The sequence below is a fragment of the Zonotrichia leucophrys genome, chromosome 9 (genome assembly GCF_028769735.1).
Source record: "Zonotrichia leucophrys gambelii isolate GWCS_2022_RI chromosome 9, RI_Zleu_2.0, whole genome shotgun sequence".
In the NCBI taxonomy this organism is placed as follows: domain Eukaryota; kingdom Metazoa; phylum Chordata; class Aves; order Passeriformes; family Passerellidae; genus Zonotrichia; species Zonotrichia leucophrys.
In genome coordinates, this window is record NC_088179.1 from 18,789,975 (window position 1) to 18,816,704 (window position 26,730).

A 26,730-nucleotide genomic window follows, 5' to 3' on the forward strand; every position below is an offset into this window, starting at 1 on the left:
GACAAGGAACCAGAGCCGAGTTAATCCAGGTGTTCTGTGCTCCAGCCTGGTCTGAACATCAGCAGCTGTGTACCAGACCTGTAACTCCCATCCAGGGCCTTTCCCAGTGTTGTTCTCCCCAGATTTGTCACCTTGGCTTTAAGAAGTCACTGCTGCAGCACGATGAACCTCCAGTTGCACTGAGGAAGAGGAAAGATTTCCTCTCCCTACTGTCCCTACCCAGAAAGGCAGGGGAAGAACTGCAGTAAAACCCCGGAGGTACTGCAGACCTCACACAGTTACACTTACCTCTCTAGCACAAGCAACGGTGTCAGGAGTGTTCAATTATTAATCTACATTCATCTTCACACAGAACAGTCACCCTGTGAGCCCTTTCTTTGCTAAGAAGCAGCTGAAAAAGACATCAGGCTCAGACTGACAGTATCTTGTTTACTTCCCATGTAACATTTCTTAGGATGCAGTCTGGCAGCAACTTTAAATTGAGATAAAGTGTTTCTGCTGTACTAAGTTACTCCAGACCCTGAATGTGTAAAACCAGAAAAGCTTTTGCAGTGGCAGTGGATAGCACCATTCTTGCATCTTCACAGATTTTTAACAGCAAGCCTAGAACACTGAACTGGAAACAGAAGTTTCAGTTCTGTAATCCAAATATAAATTAGCCTTCCATTTATGCTATCTTTACAGACTTCTGCAGCCAAATAGTACTTAACAGGAGCATGGGTTTAGTCTGCACGGACTCAATGAATTCAGTTAGCAGAAATCATTATCTTTTATTTACTGGCAAACAGAGGATAGCATGCAACTTCATTTTTGTTAGAGGATTTGTAAGGAACCACAAGCCTCAGCAAGAGCTATGGAAGTAGGTTGTTTTATTTTTCTCTTTGTTTGAACTCCTCAAGTGAAAAACTAAAACAATGCTTTCTCCACTGAGCTACTCCTTAGCTCCCTTTTCAAACCATTTGTTGAGCGAAGGAAGTTTGCAGCAGAGTTAACACAAAGGCACAGCCCCCGTAATGAAAAACTCAATTCTGCAGCTAAAGACACTTGTCCTATAAACAGCTGAAACTCACACAGTTCTTAGCAGGTTATCCTATAAAAGACACATGGAATAAGACAGCAGCAGACAAATCCAGTTCTGTGCAAACCCTGCCCTGTGGAAGCTTCTCTACTTCCACACAAGCTACAATCACAAGAGGAAAATACCACAGCTTTTCACACCAGGGTCAGTCACAAATGAAGTCCTACTCCCTATCATTTGTTTGTGATACAGCCAATGGTGATTAACTAAATATTTATTTGGCAGTAGATGATAACCCTGCTGAGAAGTAAACAGCAACAGTTTTCCATAAAATATTTTCAATGGACCAAGATTGTCCTGCTTACCCCCCACACTGAGGGGATAATATTCACCTGCAAAGTGGGTATAATATTCATCTGGCAACACTTACTGCTCCCATCAGACTTCATCTCCCTAAAGGTCACAGATCACACTGGTGTATTGCACCTAAGCACATAGGAAAACTGGGCCTTCTATGAGAAACAACGCTACAAGACTAAATTCCCTATTTTGTAAACTTACCTGACTGCTTCATGTAAGTTACAAAGTAAACAAAGATCCTCTGAAACCTCAAGGAGTGTTTATTCTCATTGTAGCTGTTGACCCTGGTTGGACAGCACTTTTCTCTGCATTTACAGGTTGGACACCACAGCTGTGATGCTCAAGACATCAATACATTTGCATTTGTGTTCAACAGGTGCAAACAAACAGGATCCACTGACTGTGTGTCAGTAAGCCCTGCATGCTCCAGCCTGAAGCACAAAACCAGCTCTGGCAAACTGGGACATGGTTCTTTACCACCCTTAACCAAATGGGTGTCACTCCTGTACGTGACTGTGAGAAGCATTTGTTATGATCTGATGTTAAAGTTCCCTGCACAAGTCAAGTTGCAAATGAGATCAAATGCTTGTTCAACAATATCAACATAATTCTGCCACATGACGTGTATAAGGGAAAAGGAGAGAGGGAGTCACCACCATGGGTCCTGTGGTGTCCCCTTGGTCCTCCAGTGCCCTGGGCTTCTTCACAGAGGCGGCAGAATCCCACCTGGTTCACTCCCAGTCAGTTTTAAACCATCCCTCACTAGGCATGAGAAGCTTGAGTGGTTTTTGTCCCCTCATTAGCAAGAGAGGTGAGAGTAGGCGTGGTTTTCCAGATCCTCATTAGCATGAGGCAGAGTGGGAGTGGCTTTTGGCTCCTCATTAGCATAAGAGGTGAGAGTGGGTGTGGTCTCACCACTGGACATATCCAGGTGTTATTTTGGTGGTCATTTAGGGTCTGCTCTGTGAGTCATGCAAGGCACACATCCCCCAAAACCAAGTGTCCTCTTTGAGACCCCCCTGCTTGGCTTGTGCAGTTACACACTTGTTCTGTAACACACCCCAACAGAGCATTGCTGTGAAAAGCATTGCCTTTGGTCAGAACTGAAACTCTTCATTTTTGTGGCTCTGGTGTTTCCGCAACAAGTTTCACCACTGAGCAAGCGTTTAAGGCAGATGCTGGAAATGTTGTTGCCCCTTTCCTTACAGCATCTGCTTTGCAAACCATGTTGTGCAACACAAGCACAATAAGCATGGGGCTACTGAGATGTGAAGCTGTCTGCTGTTCATCCCTTTTCCCTCTACTTCCAGCTGGAACCCAAATTGTTTCTCTAACAAGGTCAGCACAGCAGCAATTTGTGGTTGATGCATCAGAAAGAAATGGCTACTGTTTGTCTAAATAGACAATGTTTGCAGTGAACATGAACTTCCAAAGAAGTGACACAAGCTCATAGGTATTTAAGCAGTGACTATCAGCCACTCTCTGCAGAAGTTTAAGGATTTCCCAACTTCCCAGTTTAGGAAGTCACTTTCATAACCAGATTAAATGGTTTGAGACTAAGGCACATGCAGCCTGCTACTACAAGCAGAGCTCTGTAAGAAGCATATATTAAATTGAAAGGTCTTCAATCTAAAAAAGCCAAATAGATACTGGTAGTGATCAGTCACTGCTATTGAGAGAGTTTGACACATTTACACACAAAAGGAAATATTTTTTAAATACATGGATGGTTCTTTGGAAACATTTCATTAATGTTTTCATAGGTGTGTATATTAAAAAGACTGAAATCAGTTTTCAGCCTGGTGAAGTTTAACCACGCAATAGAACAGAAGACCACAAAAGCTCAAGTGTTTTGGATTTAATTTCCACCCATTAAAAAAACAGCAATTAGGGAAGTGTATCTATCTTGCAAAGCATCTTTTTTGTTGTTTAAATAAATGCCTGCTCACACAAGGACAACAAGACACTGGAATCTATAATCATGGTTACACTTCTCATATCACCCTGAAGCTGTTTGTGATACTGCAGTATCTGCTGAGGTACAATGAAAAGCCTGGAAAAGAGGTGATGAAAGAAGACCTGAAGAGCTGGATTACAAAGCACTTTGGCAACATATTTAAGAAGAGTTTCCATAGCCAGGAATAGGTTTTGCTATCCTTTTCTTCATGTATAAACTCTGCCATTTTATTGCTTGTTGGTCTCTGTTTTCATCTTTATCTCTTGGTGGCAGTTTTTGCCATCGCTCCCAAACTGTCAAAACATTCCAAGCTGGAGCTATCTGAGATCAAGGCAGTGCTGCTGAGCAGTGATAACAGCATCAGGGCTTTATCCTCCATTTCACAGCTAGCTGAAGAGGAAGGCAAGTTATTAGAATTTTAGATGTTCAACCTTGGTTGAACACGAGCAGAAGAGTTAATCTCTACCTTCTCAAATAAAATGTTAAAATCAATTTAAGGCCTTTCTTTTAACTAGCAAACTCTTATCCAAAACATCATGTAACTGCATAAGTTTATCCTCTCCAATTACAGCATTACAATTTCATTTATTACCATCTTACACTAAAATACAAATGCAATTTATCACAAATCAATATTTGTAAATAACTTGCTAGACTGGCAGTGGAACTCACAGGCACATCCTCAATTGTACATCACAATCAAGACTATTCCAGATGTCTGGAATAGTCAGATGTTATTGCTTAAAAATAGCTCTTAAACACCAGAGGCTTTCTTGGGACAAGTGCTCTTCTACAATACTTAACACTTTAAAATTGAAGATTTCAGAGGTGACAGCATGAAACTACATGAAGATAAAACACAGTATATTTATCACTTCCCTCCCACCAGCAGAGACTGCCTTGATAAACTGGTAAGTAGAACTGGTTGTTCAACATCCACAAAGGCAGAAGAGCAATTTTCAGTGTTATTAGTATCACTTCCACTTTATTATTAGTCACAGCATTTCCTGATTATTCTGTAAAGAGCTGGGAATATAAATAAAAAAATGAAGACTAAGTGTTATGTTTTAGAGTCTAAGCAGTTTAATGACACCACAGGCATATTTTGGAGGATTTGGAATGCTAGTTTTGACTTCCCTTTTCCCAGAGGAAGTCAGCTCTATCTAGAAACTTCTTATGTTAGCACTATTCACTTCCATCTTTCAAACCGTGCCTGTAGTCAAGAGCCAAGTTAAGAGTTTTCCAGATTTAATAAAAAGTATCTTAATGGCACAAGCACTGAAGCTGGATCATAACATTCCTCATCACAGAAAGTATATTCATTGAGTTTTGTCAGAACTGAAACGGAATAGTTTGAGAAAGAAACAATTCCTCTCCACTCTGCCTGCCTGGTAAAGAAGCCTTTACCCCTCTGCTCACTCTCCCTCCTCTGCACTTGCATTTTCAAGCATTCTGTATTTAGTTTGCCAATGCCTTTGCAGAGATCAATCTCCTCACTTTTCCAGCAAGTCAGATGTGAAAGTCCCAAGGTACTGGAAATTTTGTTCTATTAGATTCAGATCACAGAACAGGCATGTATTTCTACTTATGGCTGATTAGTCTCAGATGAAACGCTGAATCTTGAATATTTTCCTTTCAGTAATGTTCAAAGTTTCTTGCATTGTGAGGATGTTCAAGAATTTTTTCCTTTGTTGACTGGTGATAGCTAAGAGAAGGAACAAGGTTGCAACAAGGAGTAATTTCTTTATTCAACAATTTAGTGTCCTTTACAAGGATCCACAGCTAAAGAGCTGACAGATAAGGACACTTTTCCAAAACAACAACTGTAATTTCACCAGGAAAGTCATGTTTTTGAAAGGAGTGGGACCTAATTTAACAGCAAGAGTTAAAAATTAGGAACAGTCTTGGAACATATTGGGCAAGAGTCATTCATCACCATTAACTTCCAGATTAAGTATTGGCAAAAGACTGACTAAGGAGTATGAGAAAAAAGAAAAGCAGTGAAGTCTTAATGACAGATAAGATTTTTGACATGTTGTACAATCTAGGAGGCAACCATCCAACTTTCTCTCTTTTCTCTTGGACAGAAAATAACCCAAGGGATGTTTCTCTGTATTTCTTTCTCCTAGAAAAGGGTCAGAATACACAGATTTACCACAATAAATGTGACTCAGCTGACTCAAAATTTCAGGGAACTTACAGTCAGCCTTAGTCAATTCAATAAATCTTCTGTGTTCAACAAATGTGCTTTGTGGTTCACAACCCCCAAAAGCTGCATTTGCAAATGTTTCTTCAATCAGAAGGTATAGGAAAAACTGCCAAGGATTTTCTGCATAAAAATCCACGAAGGTAAGTTAATTACAGCAAATGTGTTAATGAGTAGACAAAGCCCCCAAACAACAAACCCCAGTCTCTTTGGGATTTATCTAACCCTCCACTGAGGAGCAACAGGACATGAAACCAGAGAGCACTGAACCTAAAGCTGGGTGTTTGACACAACTGTTTGTTCTTAACTCGACTGAAGCAGCCACTTCTACTGCTGCAAGTCAAGCAAAAGCTGCACCAGAGCTCCATCATTTCTCCTGTTCAACTTGGCAGAGGTTAGCTGCCCTCTTAGAACTTCATCTTCACATTTCTGGAGCTCAGGTCTGTGAGCAGTGTTTTCCAAAGACACACTACAACCATTCCCAGGGAGTTTCCTCAGCAGCCACAACTGACCAAGTGCTTTTATCCCCTGCTTTGCTGGCTTTAAGAACTCTGGAAATAGAGAACAGGTGATGATGTCTCCTGTCCCTCACATTCCTTCTTTGAAATACACAGGCCTCTTAGCCTGCCTTGCACAAAATCCGTGCCCAGAATTAACTAGAAAAGTACTTTTCCAGAATTCAAGTGTAGATACACCCCATATAAAACAATATATATGCTAGGTACTGCTTAGACTGAAAAGTCAGACAGAATTACATAAACTGTTCTCAGTCTGCTGCTTTTCCATATGACTACAAGTTAATGTACAGGATTTATAAAAATGCCTCTTTTCCTTTTCTAAACCAGTTTAATTCCCCCTACCCCCCAGCTGGGCTTGGTTTTGTGCTGGATTTTTTGTTTGTTTGTTTGATTGATTGATTGTGTGGGTTTGATTGTTTGGATTTTGTTAAAGTTAATACTATACCAGTGCTGCCAGAGCAAAAAAACAAGCCAGCAGTTAATACTCAGAGTATTATTTCTGGTTCATTTAGCACTTCATTAAGCATTCAAAAATAGATCTGTAGAACAAATTCAGCTGGGAGGAACCTCTGGAGGTTATCTTGACCAACTCCATAATCAAAACAAATCACATACATTTGTTGTCCAATTAAATATAGAGAGAAACAAATCCATTCTCTCCACCGCTCCCATTTGGATTAGGATACTACAAAGAGAAAATTGTAACAGAATTCTTTGCCATGACACATTCAACTTCAAGAGCAAAAGAAAATTCCCATCCAGTTTTAGCATAAATATTTTTGTGGCCTCTTCTAGTCATAGCTACAGACAGGCATCATCCCCTTGGAGCAGCTGGATGTCTGGCTTTGAAAAGGATGAGACAAAACTCCCACAAGCATGGAATGCAAAGCACAAAAAGCTGCCAAACCCCCAAACCTTTGCTCACACTGGTTGTCATCTGTTGTCCAGTTAGCCCAAGTGCAAACTCTTATCCTTTCCCTCCAAATGCTCCTCCTCCAACTCCATCACATACACAAAAAATGGAGATATGGCCCAGTTTCTTCTCAGTGGGGAGGATTTACTAGATCTCACATATTTTTCAGTAATTACAAACCAGTAAGTAGTAAGACAAAACTTTTAGTTTTATAATATTATTTGAAGACTATCTAGAAAGACAAGTTTTGCAGGATTATTTTTGTCCAGTTCTAAAGAACAAAACTGGTTTCTGCATCAGTATTGAAGTTAAAACAAAGTATCTTAGCTCCCCCTCACCCAAACACAACACTCCTTAAATATCCTATTAACTACCATCTTTGTTAGCATTCATTAATGTACTCAAGTAGGCAAAGCAAAGCTACATGATGCCAGTCTAGAGCTGCTATTATTTCTTGTGTGATTTGGAACTAAAGCATCATCATCCCAATTCCCTCTCTCCCCTAACAGGCAAACAAAACCAATGGCAAGAATCTTCCATTTGGAAATGAGTGATACTTGCAAGGGGTTTTTAGGTTATTCCTAACACCCAGAGAATCTGCACCAGAAATCTCAAAGATTGCATAATGAGTGGATGTTTTAAATACAAAACATAAGAAAGCAGTTTTTGCAGATTGCATGTCAGCCTTAGGCTTGTTGTCTAGTCATTTATAGAGAGTTTTAACTCAGAAAGAAATTAAAGTTATGATGATAACTTTCATTATCAAGGTTGTTCCAAGTTGTATCACACATGAGCAAGCCATTAAAAAGCACACCACACACACACAAACTGAGGATCTGTGCATCAGGAAGTCCATTCCTTATGCCACAACACCTTTTAAAGGGGTGCTTTTCTTCAAATAACTGGAAACCTCTTGTGGGGTTACTCAGTTTGTTTTGTGAGATAGCATGAACTCCTTGCTGGTTGCAGAAATTCATATTCTAAAGCTTTGAACAGCTTTTAAAATAAAAAGTTATCCAGGGAAAAGTGTCCCCCATTTGCTCAGAGAAAGCAGGAATAGCCTGATTATCAGAGAAACAGTTAACTAAGTATTGAACCACTTTATGACTTCCAATAAAGCACAATTGCTTTGTAAACAAATCAGCTACACCCCCTTTCCCAAAGAATACTCCAGAAAGAAAAAAAAAAAATAAAGCAACAAAACTCCCAAAAAAACCCTCTCAGAGCCATCATGCATGCAGTAAAAGCAACAACAAACAGAATAAACTTGTCATTGATACAGAATGACAAACTGGAGCAGCCAATTACAACCCTTTGGCATGGATTTGCAGGCTGGGATTCTCCTGTCCTGAAAAAACACTGAGCACTGTCTCCAGGTTGCTAAGAATGGCACCAAGTTAACACCCAGGAAATGCAGGGCATCTCACCAGTCAAATTCCAACTGCAGCTCTAGACCTGCTGCATTTACTGTCCTAATGAAAAAGTGGAATATTCCATGGATCCCATAGGAATTGTGTGGTTTCATAAATTTCTCTGTGAACATTGTGAGCTTGGTTGATGTGTGCTTTCTCTACATTGGCTAAAATGTGCTTCTAAATAAGTAACAACTCTGAAAGTTTTCCAATGCTATTCTTTGAGAATAAAGTTATTTGTTGTGAAGCTTTAAGTTCAAATGGGGCTTTATTTTAGAGCAGCTTATCCAGTCAGTTCCTCGTAGCAGACACATTATTAAATCCCATCACCCTGCATACTGGAATATTCCCAGGAACTAACAAAGTTTACACACAAGAAGTGGACTTTGATTATTACATTGCATTATAGAATTGCAGCATGGAAGCAACAAGTATGAGTACACCTCCATAAACTCACTGTGAGATGGAAGAAACTAAAGAATGAGTCAGATCATGATGGGAAAGTTTCTAACTTTATCCAATGTGATAAATTTGAACACCTGGTATAGCTCAAAGCAGGGATGTGAAGGTACAAATAACTAACAAAACAAAATAGATTTTTTTCTATTAAGTTCTACAAAATCTAGACTCAGAACCCAATTTGCCACGCCTTTATAAGTTTGCTGCAGAATTAAATAAAGAAAAGCATCATACTCTCTACTGTCTACTTTTAAAGTATATATACTTGCCTTCTGTTTGTTCTGAATAGGTACTGCTTACAAAGTAACCTTAGTTCAATTAGATCTTTAGTCAAAAAAGGAAAGAAGTAGACATAAAAATTATAAAAATTGGAGACATATCCATAACAGCTACAGAATTGGCCTGATACCTTAATAACTTAAGGAATACTGAAAACAGCTACAAAACCCCCAAAGAAAAACAAACGGGCAGTTTGTGTTAGTTTGGCCAAAGTTTTGCTAATATAGAGTCTACCAGAAAACACAGAAATACAAGCAAGAAATATCAGTTTCATATTTACCATCAGTACAAACCAATCTCTGGGCAGTACAAGCTAGGAAAGAAGGTTTTACAGGTAGCAGGGACGGGCCAGTGCTCCTGTCAGCCGAGTGCATCGGGCAGCAGGAGCTCGTGTGCCAGGATCCCCATCCCCACACACACACAGACCTGTACAGACACACACACACCCCCATGGGGAGAGCTCTGCTCCCAGCGGCATCACCCACCTCGTGTGCCAGCATCCCCCCACATCCACACAGCCATCGGGAGAAGCTCTGCTCCCAGCGGCATCACCCAGCCCATCCCCGGCACTGCGAGCACACTCGCAGCACTCAGCTCCACGCCAGGGGTGGAGACACCCACACTGCAAAACAACAAGCCGCTATTCTTCCTCTCCCGGCTCGCGTCCCTGCCAGCACACCCGAGCGCGGGCTGCGGCGGGAGAGCCCCGCCGGCCGAGCGCGGCCCCGCGGCCCCTGAGCCCCGCGCTGCCTCCGAGCCTCCTCGGCGAGCGGCGCTCCGGGAGCGGCCCCTCACGACCCCCGCCTCACTCAGTCACTCACCCGCCCGCCGCGGCCTCCCCGGGCCGGCCGCGCCCGCCGCGCCCCGGGCCGCGCCCGCCGCCTCCCGCCGCTGCGGCCGCCCCGCTCGCCTCGGCCGGTGCCTGTGCCCCGGGCGCGGGCGGCAGCGGCGCCGGCAGCCGCTCCCCGACAGCCGCCGCCTCCCGCACGGGAATAACAGGAAGGGAGCGGGGCTGACCCCGGATGGGGAAGGCACCGCCCGCCGGAACGGGAACCGCGGCGGGGGGAGGCGGGAGCGGGCCGGGGGAACGGGGTGTGCTGGGCAAACGCGGGCTCGTCCTGCCCCGCTTGTTGCCCTGATGTCGCTGACACCCCCGTGCCCTGCACATCGCAGCGCGTCTGACCCAGTCTTGACCCTTTTCCCACTTGAACCACCCGGTTTCTTTACAATCAGCTGCCACTGGCATCGAGTCGCTGTACGTGAGTCCGGTGTTTTGTTGAAAGAGCGGCCCGCCAAGCGAATGCCCGTACAAATTAGAAGTCGAAGAGAAATAACATTGTAAATGCGCACTCCCAAGTGGGTGTGGGTTTTCAGGGTGTAAAATGAGAGCGCTAGGCTGGGGTACCTCGGTGAGAGCCAACAAGATGCAACAAGTGAAGGTGGCACTGAGGTGATGATAGCGAGCAGGGACACGGTTAACCTGCGTTATTAATTGTTAAGGCGTTTTGGCAAATCACCCTATTGTCAAGGGGTATTTATCCTTTCAACAACGGAGATGGCATAAGCAAGTTTTGGAGCCAGGTGTGAACATGGTGAGGGCGTTGGTGAATTCTCTAACTTGGAACAGCTCTCCAAGCCCCAGGGTCTAGCATGGGGCCGTTTCACAGCCGTGGGCAGGCTGAGATGCTGCAGGCAGCGCTGCAGTGAGTGGGAGCACCAGAGCAGCCGTGCAGGGCATGGCAGAGCACACCCTGCAAACCCAGGGCACAGCAGGCTCCGGGAGAATTCCTGCTGCCAAAATGCCCCTTTGCTGCTTCGGCTCCACATCACCACGGTTCCTGATTCCCACCTGCAGCATCCTTCCCAAAAGGAGACTGCAACAGAGCCAGAGAGGGAATTTCGATAAGGGCATGTAGTGATAGCACAAGGGGGGATGGCTTTAAATTGACAGAGGGCAGATTTAAATCAGATATTAGGAAGAAATTCTTGACTGTGAGGGTGGTGAGACCCTAGCAACAGACTGCCCCGAGAAGCTGTGGCTGCCCCATCCCTGGAATTGTTCGAGGCCAGGTTGGACAGGGCTTGGAGCAACCTGGGCTGGTGGAAGTTGTCCCTGCCCATGGCAAGGAGGTTGGAATGAGATGGTCTTTAAGGAGACCTTCCAAGCCAAACTCTTCTATGATTCTCTGAATCTGACAAATGGATTTTTTTTTAAATATCTAACAAAAATTAGTAACAATCAGTGTGTCTAACCATTGGATTGCCAAGTGGGTTGGCTGATGGCTACTGAAAAATCTGGGTGATGATTTCAGCCTGTAGCGACTTCTCAGCACTTCCCTATTCCAACAAAAGGGGAGAAAAATCAACAGAAACTCCATAGGCTTTGAAACAGGGTGGCCCAACCACACGGGTGAGGCCTTGGTGGCTCGAGGGGAAATCATTACTCATTTTGGCTGCGGGCAGCATGAATAAGAAGATGTTTATATATGCAAATCAGGTGCATTGTAACATCTGCTAAAAAAATAATAATTATATTAAAAAAAGAAAAAAAAAAAGAGAAAAAATAGTAAATGCTGTTGTTCAGCAGCACGGGTCAGGAGCGAGGACCATGTGAAGCAGCTCCTGGGGGCTGTTTTTGTGCCCGCGATGCCCAGCAGCGCTGGCGCGGGGCGGTTCGCAGCGGCGGCGGTCCCGCCCCAGCCCGGCCCGGCTCAGCCCCGTCCCGCCCCCGCCGCCGTCACTTCCCGCAGCTGAGAGCGAGCCCGAGCCGGGCCCGGCCCTGCGAGCCCCGGGGCCGCGGTAGGTGCGGGGTGTGCGCGGGGGCTGGCGGGGCTGCGCTCGGGGGTGTCCCGCGGATCCCGGCCCGGTGCCGCCGCGTTCCGTTCCGGGCCGTTCCGGGGATGCGGATGGCTGTCCGTGCCCCTCGGCTGGGCTCTGTGCCTGCCCGGAATGGTGCGGCGCTGCCTGAGCTTGCGGCGGTTCCCTGGCTGTAGGGTAGCAGGGATTGTGGTTTTTAATTGCTGTCCAGCCCCCGGACTGCGAGGCAAGCGGCTTTGCAGGAATGCCTGCGGGGAGTCGGATTTACACCCTGCTTTCTGATACCCCCTTTGACGCAAGGGATGGTTCTGGGTTGCTGAATGCGTGTCCCCATCAGCGGAGGGTCAGTGCACCTTAAGGGAGAGCTGTGCATGCTGTGTGTTTGTTTGGTGCTGCCTTTCGTCCCTGCAGCGTTATAAAACAAGCTGCCTTTCAGAGGAAATGTGTAGGCCCAGCCCGTGGCCAAAAGGAAACTTTCTGGCACAATTACATTAAGAGATGTCCATGTATTGATAGATGAGTGAACTTGAGAAGAAATGCTTCCTGTAGCAGTGAAAACTCACAGCTTGTTCACCATTTCTGCTTCTTTCATCTCTGTTATTAGTTGCCTCAGCTGCATTTAAAAAACAATTCTGGTGGGAACACGTAGATTTCTCACTGTGCTTTATTCTTTTCTCCAAGCAAAGTCAAGCTGTGCCTTCCCCATTCTCAGACGTGTGGCCAGAGCAGCTCCTTTCCCAGCCCTGGGAGGTTTCTCCCCTTTAGGTGGGCATCACCAGGCTGTGGCACTGGGTTTCCTCCTCCAGCACTGCCCTTGGGATGCCCCAAGGAAAGGAGGGAGCACCCGTGCCCCTCTCATCCCCTCAAGGACAGCTGGCATGGCGTGGAAGTGTATCCTGGCATGGCTGAGCTCTGAGAGGTGCTGTCCTCAGGCAGAACGGCTCCTCAGCCTGCCCTGGAGAGCTGCAGGTCTTTACCCTGCCTTGGGCTGTGCTGGTTGGGGTCCCTGGTGATGGAGGTGCCTTGTTCCTTTGCTGTGTCCTAGGGTAAAGATCTTACATCTTCTCATGTGAAGGGAAAGGAGGAGTTCAAAATGTTCCTTTCCCTTCTCCTGTAACAACCAGCAGTGGAGGATTAAAGGGACCTGTAAATACACTGATTTTTATTTTCTTATTTATAATAACAGTAAGAGAAAAATGAACATAACTTGAGCAATTTCAGTGGTTAAAGATCACCGTCAGAGGAAAACCAGAATTGCATACATTGCATAAGCCAAATCAAGAAGTCTTACTGTGGAAATTGCTCATGCAGCCTTAATTTTATTTTCAGACAACTGCTTACTTTAAGAAACAGTAAATGACCTTACAGTTAAAGATTTTCTAAGAGTATTACATTATACCTTTCCCCCTGTAGATATAGATCCTGTAAGCACTGTTTCCTCTTGTATATGACAAATCCCATTTGTGACAGTTGCAGGAAAATGCAATGCAACAAATGCTCATGCAAAATTAAGCAGATGAATCTCAATTGCCATTTACTGTGCATCTCTTTATGTTGTTCTATGGAGTATTTGGCTATAATTTACTCTCATTTTAAGGTAAGAGGCCCATTATACTCATGTAATAAAACTCTGGAATTAGCTGGCATGCTTACCTGCTTGCATAGTTGATTTAAACTGCCTTGATAGGCCTGTGTTATGATGTATTTAACCAACATGAATATGAACTTGTTCCATCTGTAGTCCCACAGAAATTAATTAGACTGTCTACAGAGTACTAGTTGAGGAAAATAAAGATAAAAAAGTTGTCTTCTGTTCTGTTTAACCAGGGTCATGTGTGCTGAAAATAGGAAAGGGGTTAGGTAACACTACAGAATTTACACTGCTGATGGATGATTTGCAGCACCATTCCTGTGTGTCCTCTTTCTTCTTTGTGGTAGGTTCCAGCTCTGAAATTTTGCAGAGCCTTGGTGGTGGAGGAATAATATAAACATGAAAACTCATGGTGGCTCTGTTACTGCCTTAAAACATTGTCCCCAAGCCAGTGCATACTGCCTTTAAAAAAATAATTTAAATCTTTTTCTTTACCTTTAATATTAGTAATAAGTGAGCTGCCTCCAGTCTTGTATTAGAGTAAGTTTTGGTTTGAGATAAACATTTCAGAAATTATTTTGTCACTTAAATGCTTTAGTCCCATTCATTCATTCATTTAAATTTTGTTTTAATTTTCCTAACAGAACAGATCTCTCTGGGAAGAGAGATCCAAAGATAACACAGTACCTAAAATTGCAGGCTTCAACTGGGATTTTCCATAGCTTGAGTGGGGAAGGTATTTATCTTCAGCTAATTTTAGCAGATTGAAAATCCCGGAAGTTACCCCAGATAAATGCTCTCTGCTTCTGCAGGTTCCTAAATGCCTTTGAAGTCCCTATTTTCTAAGGCAACTCAGGAACAAAATTCCTTGGTGGCATTTCATTTACTTTTCCCTAATTTTACACAAGTGTTGCTTTAAAATGCAGATGTGTCTCTTTATTTGCTTAAACAAATGAACAAAGCCCAGAGCATAAACATGGTTGGTGCCAGTGCAGCCCTAGCTGGGAGTGATCTGCGAAGGCCAAGATAATGCTTCTCTTGATCCCAGTGTGCCACTGAACAGGATTTGTTATGATAAGAAGCTAATAAGACATGAACAAAAGTAGCTATGCCTTAATTCATAATGTCACTGCTCTGTATTATTCTAGGGATGTTCATCTGGGCTGTAGATGTGATTTATAAACTTTAATTAAATAAATCTCTCAGAACCTCTTGTTGGAAACGTGGAGCTAGTTCTAATAACTTGAATTAACTGAGAAATAATTGAATAAAGGTTTATATGAGATAAGTTCTCCATTTTGCAGAACAAGATGTAGCTTTAAGTGTTGCATTGCTTGTAGTTAGTAATGGAAATGTGAAAAATAGCTCAAGGTCGTTCAAGAAGACCATGGGAGAGAGCCCTTGGGAGCTGACTGTGTACAACAAGGTGTGCTCCAGCTCATTCCCACTCTGTTTTGTTGTCTTACTGGAGAAAAGCTTTTCCTCAGTAAAGTCTTTGAGGGATAGATGTGTTTATGTATTTTGCATCTACCTATATACAATAAATCTGCTTTGAAGTATTCAGATTCTTTGTAAATGTCCATTGCAGTAGTCTGGTGTGATATTTGTTTAGGAGTGAGCTTGTCCTTGGGCTCCCAAAGGAGGATGTGGGCAGTGCTTGTGTCCCCCCAGTGACACAGCTCTGTGGGCTGTGCATGGTCCCCCCTTCTCATGGGCATGGGGCAGCGGGGGGAGTGTGCTGTTGTCAGGTGCTGTGGGTGTCAGGAATCTTCACCTGCCAGGGGACCCACTTCTTATATAAGTGTCTTGTAATCTGGCCCTGCTTGTCTGGGATGCTGCTGTTCCCGTGGGCGGCAAAGTGTTGCAAACTGACTTTATCCTGCTTGGCATTTTGAAAAGGCATGAAGCAGAGGCAGTGGAGTTACAGGGATTGCCCCTGGATCCTTGATGTTCCTGTTCTTGTTGCTTATTTCAGCATTTGTGTCTTTCTGGTCTAGATCCGAAGAAGATTCCTCCTCCTTCAGCAGTAGCATGCCCATAGTCTTCCTGGCCAATGATTCTTCTACAGCAAGCAGGACTTCTTCCTCATCCTGAGAAGCCTTCATCCCTTCCTATGTCAGTGGCTACAAGGCCAAGAGCCAGCTCACCACTGTCCCCACCAAAGTCTCTGGGACTGGGGCCTTCCTTTCATCACACACAAGAGGAGGAACTTGCCAAGGTGGTGGAGCAGGACCCTATGCTGGAGGAACTATGTAAGCCCCTGTGCTGTAAGCTTTGCAATGTCACTCTGAACTCGGCCCAGCAAGCCCAGGCTCATTACCAGGTAAGGAGAGCAGCAGGAGGCTCAGCTTTTGGGGCTGCTGCATCTGCAGCTTGTGGAGACATTCCTGTGCCAGCACGAGCACTGCCAGCAGCGTTGCTGTGGCAGCACAGAGGGAAGTGTGGGCTAATGCAGGAGGACTAACTCAGCTTCTCGAGGGGGTTTTGAGTGCTGCACATGAACAGCAGCATTCAACTTGCTCATCTGGAGCTTCCTCTGCACCACCTCATGGACTGAAACTGCTCTGTAGACATATCTTCACCCTGCTTGGATTTGCTGGTTGTCCAGACGTGCTGCAGTGCTTTCTTTTAAGGTGTTGTTACTGGAGCTTTTTGCAAAAACACTGTCCATGGGGACAGAGAAGTGGTGCCAAGATGGCATAGGTGAAAAAGCAGACACTTGTGATTTTTCCTTTGTTTTATGCAACCTGTATTTGACATCTACACTAGTTTAGTAAAATTGACCTTCTGATTCCAGACATGATTTTGTGAGGCCTGGACAGGTGTTTTCTGCTGGATCCAGCTGTGCCATTAGGAAAGGGGCTGCTGCCATGTGTTTGTCAGAGTCTCCTCTCTGAGGCTATGCACAGCACTGATCTGGTGGGGCCTTTTATGCAAACACTCTCATCAGCTGGGTTGGCTCAGATCAGATTTATTTTGTTTAAGCTGATCTTGTTGACTTGCCTGATATAGGATAAGGACTCTTTGCATATGATTCTTGCTGAAAGATAGAACATGTCAGCCTTGCATTAATCCATTTTCCTACACCCTCTCTGCCTGATGCTGTGTTTGCATGACTATTGGAAATAGTGACTTTCTCCACCAGTGAATGCAAAAGGGTGATTTTCCATAACCTCAGGACACCAGACCCAGATTTCAGATTTGCTTTTGGCCCTGAAAAAGTGGTATCCTGCTAGTGAAGGGGTAGGTTGGATTGGTGTTACACTTTTAACCTCTTGTTTTTGCAGAATTTTTTCCATGACAGGACAGAGGTGATTTTTTACGTATCGCATTTGCCTTTCTGTGCATCCACAATATGCATATACATAGTCTCGTGTTATTCTACCAGGCTTTCAGAACACCAAAAACATTTATGATATATGTTTTTCAAGAGAAAATAAAATGTGATGTGGGTTTTAAGTTCAATCTCACGTTTTAACTCAAGCTTGCGGTGTCATGAAATGTGTGTTGTGTGTTCAGGTTTATCAATAAACTGTGTAAAGCAGCTGATAGTCTTAAAACACAAAATACTGCTTTTAAGTGAAATGGAAACAGACTGAGAAACTAATTGTAAACTTATAGAGAAAATCAGCTGGAGAGGGGGCCCATTCATTCTAGGTGTTGAGCATTTTGGAGAAAGGGAGGAATGCCTGCATTTCTTAAATTCAGAGCTGGGTGACAGCTTCTTTACCTTAGCTGCCACCTTCATGGGCACTTTCTCATTTCAGTCTCTGGATCCTTTGTCTTTCAGAGTAAGACACTATTATTAGGACAGTGATTAATCTGGGTTATCTTTGCAGGGTAAGAACCACAGTAAGAAGCTGAGGAATTACTATGCTGCCAACAGCTGTCCGGCACCTGCCAGGATGAGTAATTCTGTTGAGCCTGCCCCACCTCAGGTTGTCACTCTTCCAACTCAGGTAAGGCATGGCAAAGGGACTGAGATCATGCTTGCTTGTCACCTAACCCCAGTTAGGATAACCAGATATCAGGCTTGAAGATTACTGCAGGAGTTGGGAAAGCATTTTCCTTGTGATGGCACAAGATGGTGGAAATGGTCCGTTGTGAGCTGTTTGCTTTCTTTTGAAGATGCAGATATTGATCTGCCCTTGCAGCACAATGTTGGACTTCAAATGTTCTATTTCTGCCTGGCAAATACTTTGATTGCTAGGTAAGTCTGATGTGCTGCTGATTATAGCTGTGTAAGGGCAGGTATAGAACAGAATTGCTGGAATTGGATTTGGATGTGAGGGTGTGGCATCCGCTCTGCACAATCATCCCTCTGTTGTGTGGGGGAAGCCTACATGGAAAAAGTGCTTTGGTGCTCCTACACCCATTGCCCAGGGCTGTTAGCTAATTCCTCTTTTGTTACTCCTTTTGAAGTGCTCATTCCTGTGTGCAGAGTGAATGGATTGTTCCATCAGTTATCCAGATTAATTCTGTTTTGGGCACGTTAGAGGAAAAAAGAGATGTTTTTTGCTATCTCCTTCTAGAATTCATCCCTTGGGTTTATCATGAGATGTGACAGCTAACCTGGCTTTTGCCTGTGACTGTGCAGGGATTGAAGCTGCAACATAAGCCTGTGCTGCCTGTAGGGAAGCAGAGATCATTTACAGAGTGACAGACTGTTCTTGGCCAGAGGGAGATTTGGCCCCGTGTAAATTGGCATTGCAGCTCATGGCTGTGAACTGGGATGGGATGGGGTCCTGCCCAAGGCATGGAGATGTGACTGCTGTACCTGCCAGGGTATCTGGTGGTGTGTTTTTTAATGGAGGAAATGGCCCATGGCAATAAAAATACCTCTAGGGCCATGTGAGGGTTCACATTGTAAGCTAGAAATCAGAATTGTGTGTCTCTAAGTTTGAGCAGTGTCTAAGGAGATGTGAAAGAATGTTGGTTTGTCAAGTGCTGCAGTGACATGGCTGCATGAATCACTGCTGCTGCACTGTTTACAAAACACTTTTGCCTGGATGTGACGTGCTGAGGAGGCATGGCTCCTGCCTGGATCGCTGTATGTGGTCTGACTGCACAGACACATGAAGGTGTCCTTCACATATCATGTGAGACTGGGTCCTTCCTTTGAAGTCTGGATCCAGGTGTTCTCCCACCTGAAGGTTAAGGATCAGAGGTTTGGCAGCTTTGCTACTGGTTTTTTTTCTTCTTGCTGTGGTCAGGGAACTGTAAAGACAGGGTGTTGTGGAGAGATTAGATGGACTGTAAATAGGAGAGAGAAGCACCTCTACCTTTCAGTGAGTGTTTTTAAGAGTGAAAGTCACTGCTCATCAGCTCCCAGCAGTTAGGAGTTAAATCATTGCTGTGATGTAAACAAGCCTCTGTGGCTGTTGCAGAGCTGTTTGTTCAGATTGCTTTTCTCTCCACCTCAGGCCAGGCATTTGCAGGCTCTCCTGGAGGCAAGGCAGGAACAGTGCATTTTGTGTAAGAACACTTTGGGGACAACTTGAGAGTGTCCTAATCAATGGGCTTTAATTCCAGCTCTCCTGCTGTCTGATGAGAACGGCAGTGGTCTCAGTCCCTGTGATTGAAACATTTCAGCTTATATTTAACCTTTTTGTGTTTCACATGCTGTGTCTCCCTTTGCTGCTAGATGGGATCCAGTAAGCCAGGTGGCCGAGTGATCTTGGCTACAGAGAATGATTACTGCAAGCTTTGTGATGCCTCATTTAGCTCCCCGGCTGTGGCTCAGGCTCACTACCAAGGGAAGAATCACGCCAAGCGGCTGCGCCTTGCAGAGGCACAGAATAACTCGTTCTCGTAGGTATTGTTCAACCTCATGCTCAGGCTGAAAGCGTGTGCCAGTATCTCTGGCAGCCCTTTTGTCAGAATACCCTGAATTGCAGCTGTTCATATTTGTGTAATCTGCAGGGATGCCTCAGAACTAGGCAAACGAAGGGCAAGGAAAGAAGGGAATGAGTATAAGATGATGCAGAACAGAAGAAACACGTATGCGGTTCAGAACAACACAGGTAACTTGGAGCTTGTATCTATTCTGTAGCTGGAATAGTAATTAATAATAAATAGACTTGGTTTTCTTCTGTTTCTGAGATCTGTTTTAGCAGAGTCAGGTTGTGAAAGGAGCTGGTCCAAGCTCTGCTGATCTTTCATATCTGCATGGTTTTTTTTTCCCCAGCTGCTAAAGTTGCTTTGTTTTGTCAGCCTGCTTGTTAGTTCTTTTTCTCAGTTTGTAACTTAATTTACCATCTGCCTGTCTCTAAGGCTGCTCTAAGTGGTGACAGTTTTCCTGCTTTATTTTCTTGGCAGGTGGCCAGGTGCTTTGACTCCTACTGTGGCACATCAACCTGTACTTGCACTCCCATGACCAGAATGAGAGAGCATGTTAGCCTCCCTCTAAGACCATCTGTTCCTAGCATAGAGTCCTTCCTCAGGTGTTAGATACTAACTTTCCCTCTTTACTATGATTTAAAGAGTGTATTACAGCCTCCAGCCGCGCATCTATTTCTCTTTTACATTTTAAGTTGTTTTACAAGCACACATTAGCTGAAACCCTGATTCCTGGTGAAGCTCGGTTTAATCACATCATTCTAATCACTGTCATGTGGAAAAGATAAATCTTTTAAAGTTGTATTAAATATAATTTTGTGAGTTTTAAACTGAGGCAGCTTGGTATAATGAAAAGACTATTCCAGTTGTGAAATTAGATGGTTAAGAAAAAAAAGTATTGCTTAATTATTAAATTATTGAATTAAGTTGTTAAAAATTATTAAGTTCTTAAAAATTAATAAATTATTAAACATTAAATTGTTGGGTACCTGATTTTCAATAAGACTGGGGCATTAAGCCCACTCTACTACTTTATAAAATTCCAAGTGCTGTCCTGTGTGCTGCACCTCCGTAAATCTGGAAACCAGCAGAGGAGTTGTGGGGAAAATGCGGATTGATTCTAATCTACTAAAGAATCAAATCTTTGATTGAAAAGCACACATTCATTGGACTTTGGCATTGTCACTGAGCTGCCTCAAGCTTTGATTCCTCACAGGTAAACCAGGCTTTTCTTTTGTGTCATGTCCCCAGGTCCCTACTTCAACCCGCGCTCGCGGCAGAGGATCCCCCGTGACCTGGCCATGTGCGTGACGCCCAGCGGGCAGTTCTACTGCTCCATGTGCAACGCTGGGGCCAGCGAGGAGCTGGAGTTCAGGCAGCACCTGGAGAGCAAACAGCACAAGAGCAAAGTGTCTGAGCAGCGCTACAGGAACGAGATGGAGAACCTGGGCTACGTCCAGTGACGCGCCGCCCTCGGTAGTAGTTTGCAACTAGAGCAGCTTGTCTCTCGCCTGCTGTTTGCCACGTGCCCTGCTTTGTGCTCCATTGGGTAGGAGTATGCTCTGAGCTGTACATGTAACACCTGCAAACTTACTGGTATGGTTAGGTTTTTTTTCTATCATAGTCGGCAGGATGACGCTGTGCAGGACATGAAGTGTTTTTGGTGTTTGTTTGCTAATTATCTAAGGCTCTTCATTGTGTTGAGTGGCAGGGAGGAACTGTGTCTTCTCCCCGGCCTTCTGCATGAATATGCAAAGCCCAAGAAGTGCTGGAAACTTCTGTGGTCCTACCACGTGGGTGGACCGTGTGTAAAGCCCACTCCCCTCTTGGCACACCACAGAGCAGTGCTCCAGAATGCTTCCCTATGGCAAACTGACTCTCTGGGCAGCTTGTAAAAGAGGGGAAGGAGTAGGGCCTGTGAATGTGTGAATTAGGTGGTGTATTTGTCCACACTTTGCTGCTTCTGGCCCCCATTACAGTCCAGAGTAGGTTCTTTCCACATCCTTGTAGAAAGGCTGTGCATACCTCTTCTCCTTGGAGGATCTTTCCTCTTACTGCTTCCTCTGCGATGCAGATTCCATTCTGAACATCTGACATGGATTTCAGCTGATTAGCCCCATTCAGAAATACTCTTCTACTCTTGATATTGTTGCCTGGACACCTTAATATTACCATGGGTGTAGCTCATCTCCCTGATCTCTGGGGATCTCAGTGGCTTAATGAAGTGAACTGGAAAGCAAACCTGCTCAGGTGAGATGTGCTGTGCTCTGATTCTGCCTTAGAATGAGTCAGGTTGAGAATAGATAGAAGGAGCTGTCAGCTGTGATTTCTTTGCATGTTGATGTAGAAGAGAGCAAGAGTTGGTCTCTGGCCTGCAGTCCTTGCTCTGGAAGAGCAGAGCTGCCTGGACTCTGGGTAGCAGATACTGGTGTGTCCCACTTCCATGCCATTCCCTGGGCTAAGCCTAATGGGTGTTTATAGAGCAAAGATGAAACTTCTAGCTTTGAACTAGAGCTACCAATATTGGTTGACTTTCCCCCCCTTCTTTCTTTTTCCATCTCAGGATGGTTTTTAATTCCATTCCTTGGTGTATACTTGACTGTTCCAGGGACCATCAAAAATCCAAAGTTATGTAGGATTTAAATGTCAGGGTGATGATTGACTGTTTGAGTAACAGCTTTTTGGCCTCATGGAAGTATTCAAGAAACGTGTTAAGCAACTTTTGAATTGTAGACAAACTCAGAAGGTGTGTGTGTGTTTGTTTTGATATTCCTTAGCAAAAGTAGGAAGGGGAAAAAGAGCAGAAGTAGGGTTGTTAATTATTCTTCTGCTTGTTTGGGTAGATGTGAGGAGCTGTGATTGGAGTCCAGTTCAGTGTCATTAAACATGGTCTCCAGTGGCAGGTGCAGCACGTAGGTGGCTTTTGTTGGACCTGATCCCCCACTGTGCTGCTGGGACTGTACACTGGTGCAGCTTCACTGACTGCAGTGGCAGGTGCAGAGAGAGGGTCCAGGATGCACCTTGGCTCATCTCTCACCCCTCTTCAGGCAGCTGGAATTGGATGCAGCTCCACTAGTTTCAGTAGGATTTTAGCAGGGATGAATTGTTCCTAGTGCATAGTGTTGAAGGTAGCCTCCCCCTCCTTTTATTGCCATTCTGATCCTGCCTCTTGCATTCCAGAAGGACTTTCTGCTTGCCTTAAAAAATGAAGAATGAGTAACAAAAAAAAATCCAGATAGTCTTCATTCATCTTCCTAGTCCACCTTCAAAAGGTCTGTTGCACTTGGCTGCTCCTCAGAAATTAAATATTGTTTTCTTCAGCTCCCTGAGTGAGCATCAGGGAGCCATACAACCTGAATGCAGCCTTCCTGAATCCAGGCAAGGTGAGTGCTTGCAAAGTAGTTGAACACAACCCCCTAGATCATTCTTGCCCTGCAGATAGAGGCAGAGGAATGGGTGTCCTCATGAATGGGATTCCTTCCCCTCCTTTGTGCAAAACTCAGTTAAATGGGGTTTGTGCCCTGCAGCAGGTGAGAAGGTAGAACAGGTGCCCAGGTTTTAGAGCACTCACTGAACAGTTCTGACAGCTTTGTAAGTCTGTTTCCTCTGTGCTTTCCTGCCCCTGCCTTGCCCTCTGTGTAGCCTTGAAGAACATTTGCCTTTCCAGAATCTCTCATCAGCCTTTCCCCCTCATCATTTGTATTGACAGAAGGGCTCTGGTTTTCTCTTTGTGTCCTGTCCTTAGGTTTGCCAGTCTGACACCACTGTCCAGAGGGGCAGAGGGAGTTAGATGAGCCTTACCACAACGTGCTTCAGCACAGTGATCCCTGCATTATGGTTAAACATCCCTCTGGCTGTAAATTAAAGCATGGCATTTCCTACAGGCTGCAATTAGTAGCAGAAAAACAACCCTTTGTGAAATATGAGCTGGAGGAGCTGTAGGTACTGCTGCTGTCTGGCTTATTGCTAGGGATGAGGAGGCATTTTTGCTTGCTTTCACATGTCCCAAAATTCAGCTGTTCTCCACTTAGCTTTGGTTACTGCTCCTACTCCCAGCCCAGCCACCTGCTCCTCATTTGGCATTTCCAGTGGCTGCTGGAGGTGTCAAAACCTGGTTTGCTCCAGCTGTGCAGATGTGCCACTGCCCAGTGCTGGTGCTTTTGGGAGGGATGTGCAGGAAGCTGTTCTTGCAGGCTCCTCTCTGCTTGAGGCTGAGTCTGGCTTGGAGTGGTGGCTTCAGTCTGTCCTGAACAGAGAAGCCTGAATCTGCTTTGTTCTGTTCAAGGGAGTGCAAGTGAATGTGATCATCCTGGAGATTTCAGAGTGGTGGCTTGTAGAGCAGGGGTACAGCAGGCAGTGGGACTCAGGTAGGACAGATTTCCTCCATGGAAGGAAAGATGTCTTGCTGGGAGAAGGAGCTGAGACTGGCTTTGCCCCAGTGCTCTGATGTGGCCCTTCCTGCAAGCTGCCAAAGCTTTCCTCTCCCTCTTCAGCATTGCTTAGTGGCTTGTGATCTTCCCACTCCCCTTTCAGCATAGGAAGTTGCTGAGTGCAAAGAGAAAACACCCAACCTCCCCATTATCCTTAGGGTTCAGGACAATCCAAACTCATACTTGTCAACATTAGATACTGAGTAGCTCCTGATTTTATTTCTTTTTGTGAAAGGTGTTCTCCAAACCACTGTTCAAAAAATACTGAAAACATGTTCTGGGCAAACCCTTTTGACTAAGGTGGGCTGGGGAGAACACTGTACAGCTGAAGTGCCATTTTCCAGACCCAGATAATCTTTTTCTTATGTTAAACCAAGTACCAAACCCAAGAAACAGGACTTCTGTGAAGCTGTCACATTGGCCAGTAGGTTAATGACCTTTGCTGCTAGAAACAAAATGTAAATCAATATGTTCATATTTATTTTACTGTGCTGACCACTAATTGATTTGTTAATATTTAAGGCATTATGCTGTAGGTTGTTTTTAAATGGAGAAATTCTACATCGCACTTTGCTTTTGGATCAGAACAATTATTTATTGTATTTGTGAAAATGTTTTTCCTCCCACATAGCTATTTTTGTCTTTCCCTTGATGCAAAAAATCCAACCAGACCCAAACAACAAAACCCACCCCAAATCCCCCCAACCAAATCTGACCTCTGGATCTTTGTTTCTTTTCATGCTAAACAAAATGGGGATTTCCTTGCAACTTGTTATTAAATGTCAATTTCCAATTCATTTTCCCTCAACTGATTCCTGTGCTAACTTGGGATGTTATTTTTAGAGACACAGGGTTCATGCTTCATTTAAACATTCATTTATTTTAAGGCAAGGAAGTAAACCATGTGGAATCCATGAATTTGTGAGGAGTATGAAAGTGATACTATTTTCTTTGTATTAGGCATTAGCTTTTGTTTTACATTCTGCACTAATGAGTAAATCTGTTACAATCTTGCCTAACATTGGTCTATTTTTGACTTTTTGCTTTCTTCATGCACACTGAAAGGAGCCCTGAAAACTTCTGTGGAGTTGCTTAGGATGGTCATCAGTGCAACAAAAGGCAGATTTTTTTCTGTAAAGCTGCTTATTTCCTTTCCTAGATGCCCATTATAGGGCATTAGAAGGGAGAGCTATTGCCATAAGCATGGATTCATATTTTAGCTTACTAATGCTTGATGTCCCTTTGCTACATTACTTAAGTGATGCTCTCACTGTAACCAATGGGAATTTTGCCTGGGTCAAGAGTAAATGAAATACCCAAGGCAAAGATATTATGTTGGCTGGGGCCAGGCAAGGTACATTGCTAAGTTTGTCTTTTACTCCTCCATTTGGATTACAACACTCTTATGATTTTGCTTTTTGAGGACCGTTGATCTGGTTCTGTAAGGCTTTGGTCTTGCCCCAGCTAAAATAGTTTGAAGTACCTTGACTTTAGCTGAGTTAGGAGCAAGGCTTGAAAACCTTCAGGAATTTCTCACTGCTGATGTTTTATATGTGTTTTTTGGTTTGTGATTTTTTTTTTTAATTTTACAACCACATATGCAAGGATGCTCTGGATGAGATGGATATGTGTTGCTGATTATGGAAAAACAAATGCCATGGTTGCCAAAGGATAACAGAAAGTGGAGAAATATGGACCTGGTTTCTTTGAAGCTAGTGGCTAGGCTTCCTTTATTTTGAGCTGGGCTTGCCACCTGCATAAAGTTAGAAGGGAAAATAAAATCCACTTTGAAATGAATGTGGTCAAACAGTAGTTCTGGGAATCTCTCCTTTAAAAAATGTATCACAGCTAAAATTGTGTCAGCTTACCTGAAATACCTGCAGGTAGAGACAGAACTGAATTTTTGAAAATAAAGTCAGGTTTTCAGTTGTATTTTGCAGGGGAAAAATGACTTGATTTAATTTCCTTCTGCATCTGTCCAGCAACACCATTTGCAAGTGCTTTGAACGTGTTTCATCTAGAGCCTTCTTGTCAGGTTGTTTTGTACATTTTTCCTTATTTCCTTTATATTGTACTGACCCCCGTGAGGGAATACTTGATGAAAATGAATTTTTTTTTCTTCTTCATTATATAATAAACCATATTGCTCTTACCATTGCACCGCCCTGATGTTTGGTATTGCTGCTGCTCATGGCTGGAGTGGGAATGACTGGGTTAGCCCAGCACTGAGTGCAACTACATGAACATGTTTTCACACACTGATAAAAGAGTATAATTCAAGTAGAATGTGTTACTCTGGAGGAGGGTCAGTGTACTTCCAGCTCTTACTGAAAGCCAGCTCAGAGCTGTCTTGGCTTTGGGAGGGTTTGGGAGTGCTCAGCATCTGCAGGATGGGAGGCAGGAGGACACAAAAGGCTCTGTGTCTGTCTGTGCTTTCCCCTTGAGTGGACATCACAAGCTCTGCTACAGCCCCAGGCAGAACCATGGACTGACTTTCAACTCTGGCTGTGAAAAGGTGGGGACAAGCTGAGCCTGACACTTACATTTGCACATTTTTTTAACCAGAGTGCTGTTTCCCCCTTTCATTACTTGAGGGCTCCAGAAGAGCATATGCTTCTGCAGCATAAATGACTTTCCAAACTGAAAGGACATTCTGAATGGAGCCTTGGAAGCAGAGAAAATCTGGGTTTTTGAGTTCAGCTCAGGTAAGAACAAAGCACAGCCCTTGTGTGCTGTTGGTGCAGTGAGGTGTTGGCCTCAGGGGCAGTGCCCTGGGGACACACCAGGGACATTTGGGGTGTGACTGCTGTGTAAAAGCAGCTGTGAAGAGGGATGTGTCCCTGCACTCCCCTGTCCTCTCTTATTGCAGGCATTGGGCCCTTACAGAGAACACTGACACTGGTGGGATTATCCTGATTTACCTTTTGTCATG

General features: G+C 44.2%; 2 protein-coding genes across 3 annotated transcripts in view; one reads left to right on the forward strand and one right to left on the reverse strand.

Annotated features, from left to right (window-relative positions):
* Positions 1–9,994, reverse strand: part of PIK3CA (phosphatidylinositol-4,5-bisphosphate 3-kinase catalytic subunit alpha) — a 42,764-nt gene extending 32,770 nt beyond the window's left edge. Inside the window, exon 1 of the mRNA XM_064720640.1 lies at positions 9,944–9,994. The gene's annotated coding sequence lies outside the window, so the exon portion shown is untranslated. The remainder of the gene's footprint in view (positions 1–9,943) is intronic.
* A 202-nt stretch (positions 9,995–10,196) lies between these two features.
* ZMAT3 (zinc finger matrin-type 3) lies at positions 10,197–25,953 on the forward strand. Of its 2 annotated transcripts, none has more exons than XM_064720885.1 (6): positions 10,197–10,377; positions 15,528–15,853; positions 17,370–17,489; positions 19,175–19,341; positions 19,453–19,553; positions 20,620–25,953. In XM_064720885.1, the coding sequence occupies exons 2-6, from the start codon at positions 15,584–15,586 to the stop codon at positions 20,829–20,831; spliced, it is 870 nt and encodes a 289-aa protein (XP_064576955.1). In that variant the 5' UTR covers positions 10,197–10,377; positions 15,528–15,583; the 3' UTR covers positions 20,832–25,953. The 2 variants fall into 2 exon arrangements, with proteins under 2 accessions (XP_064576955.1, XP_064576954.1); XM_064720884.1 differs by lacking the exon at positions 10,197–10,377 and adding an exon at positions 11,846–11,921.
* Positions 25,954–26,730: the final 777 nt, after the last annotated feature.